This window comes from Notolepis coatsorum (assembly GCF_963971535.1).
Source record: "Notolepis coatsorum genome assembly, chromosome: 19".
NCBI classification, from domain to species: Eukaryota; Metazoa; Chordata; class Actinopteri; order Aulopiformes; family Paralepididae; genus Notolepis; species Notolepis coatsorum.
In genome coordinates this window covers 51197964-51198772 of record NC_140183.1, presented here as the reverse complement: position 1 = coordinate 51198772, position 809 = coordinate 51197964, and the positions used below count along the sequence as shown (strand labels likewise).

The 809-nt window shown below is 41.4% G+C and overlaps 1 protein-coding gene across 2 annotated transcripts in view; it reads right to left on the bottom strand.

The window, feature by feature from the left end:
• fhl3a (four and a half LIM domains 3a) overlaps positions 1–572 on the bottom strand; it is a 61136-nt gene extending 60564 nt beyond the window's left edge. The window contains exon 1 of one of the 2 annotated variants that reach the window (XM_084336525.1): positions 377–572. In XM_084336525.1, the coding sequence (XP_084192651.1) occupies positions 377–455 (79 nt within the window). In that variant the 5' untranslated portion in view covers positions 456–572. The remainder of the gene's footprint in view (positions 1–376) is intronic. The other variant, XM_084336526.1, reaches the window with a different exon arrangement.
• Between the last annotated feature and the right edge of the window lie 237 nt (positions 573–809).

The following is an 809-nucleotide window of genomic DNA, read 5'->3' as shown; positions in this document are numbered from 1 at the left end:
TTCATTCATTCATTCAGTTACAGTATAGCGATAGGCCCAGTCAATGGCCGAGTTCATTTTCCAATCTAATCTATTCATATTCATATACCCTTTTAAGCTATATAATATTACCTTTACTGGATCTAACTATTATGTATTATCGCTCTATTAGCCTATTATAAATGACAATCGGAATAGCCATAGAACAATTGGTTAATTTCCCCATCTATTAAAAACGTATTAGGGTAAATAGGCCCAATTAAAATGTATTAAACTAGTCGCCGACTCAGGGGCCATGGCATATAGAGAGTACAGAATATGGGAGTGAGTATCGTTTTTTTTTTTTTTTTTTTTTATACAAGTTAAAAGTACGATTTTTTTTTTATAATGTTCTTACCCGAAGTTATTTCTGCAGTTGAAGGCACCTTCGCTACCTGATAATCGTAGCCCACCTCCCGCTCCGCGTCACTAGACATTCCAACGATGAGGACGTGCACCCGGTTTGCAGATCTCTACTCCAGTGGCCGCGAGGAACGTCGCCTACTGTAAACTTTGACTGTACTAGTCGAACCTCTGTAGCGACGACTGATACATACAGCCTACCGGCTACTTTTGTCCTACTACTGAGGAAGTTGCTGGTGAGTCACAAGATCCCGCCCCAATATTGAGGGAGAAAAACCTCCCTCCCTCCCTCCCTCTATCCAACGACTTCAAACGGGACTAGAGAGTAGCCTAGGAACAAGATAATGTGGATGGTGAGAGAGGCTCTATAGGCCTCCTGCTCTTGCAATGCAAAGCTGTTGCTTTGTGGTGTATTTTATGTTACATAG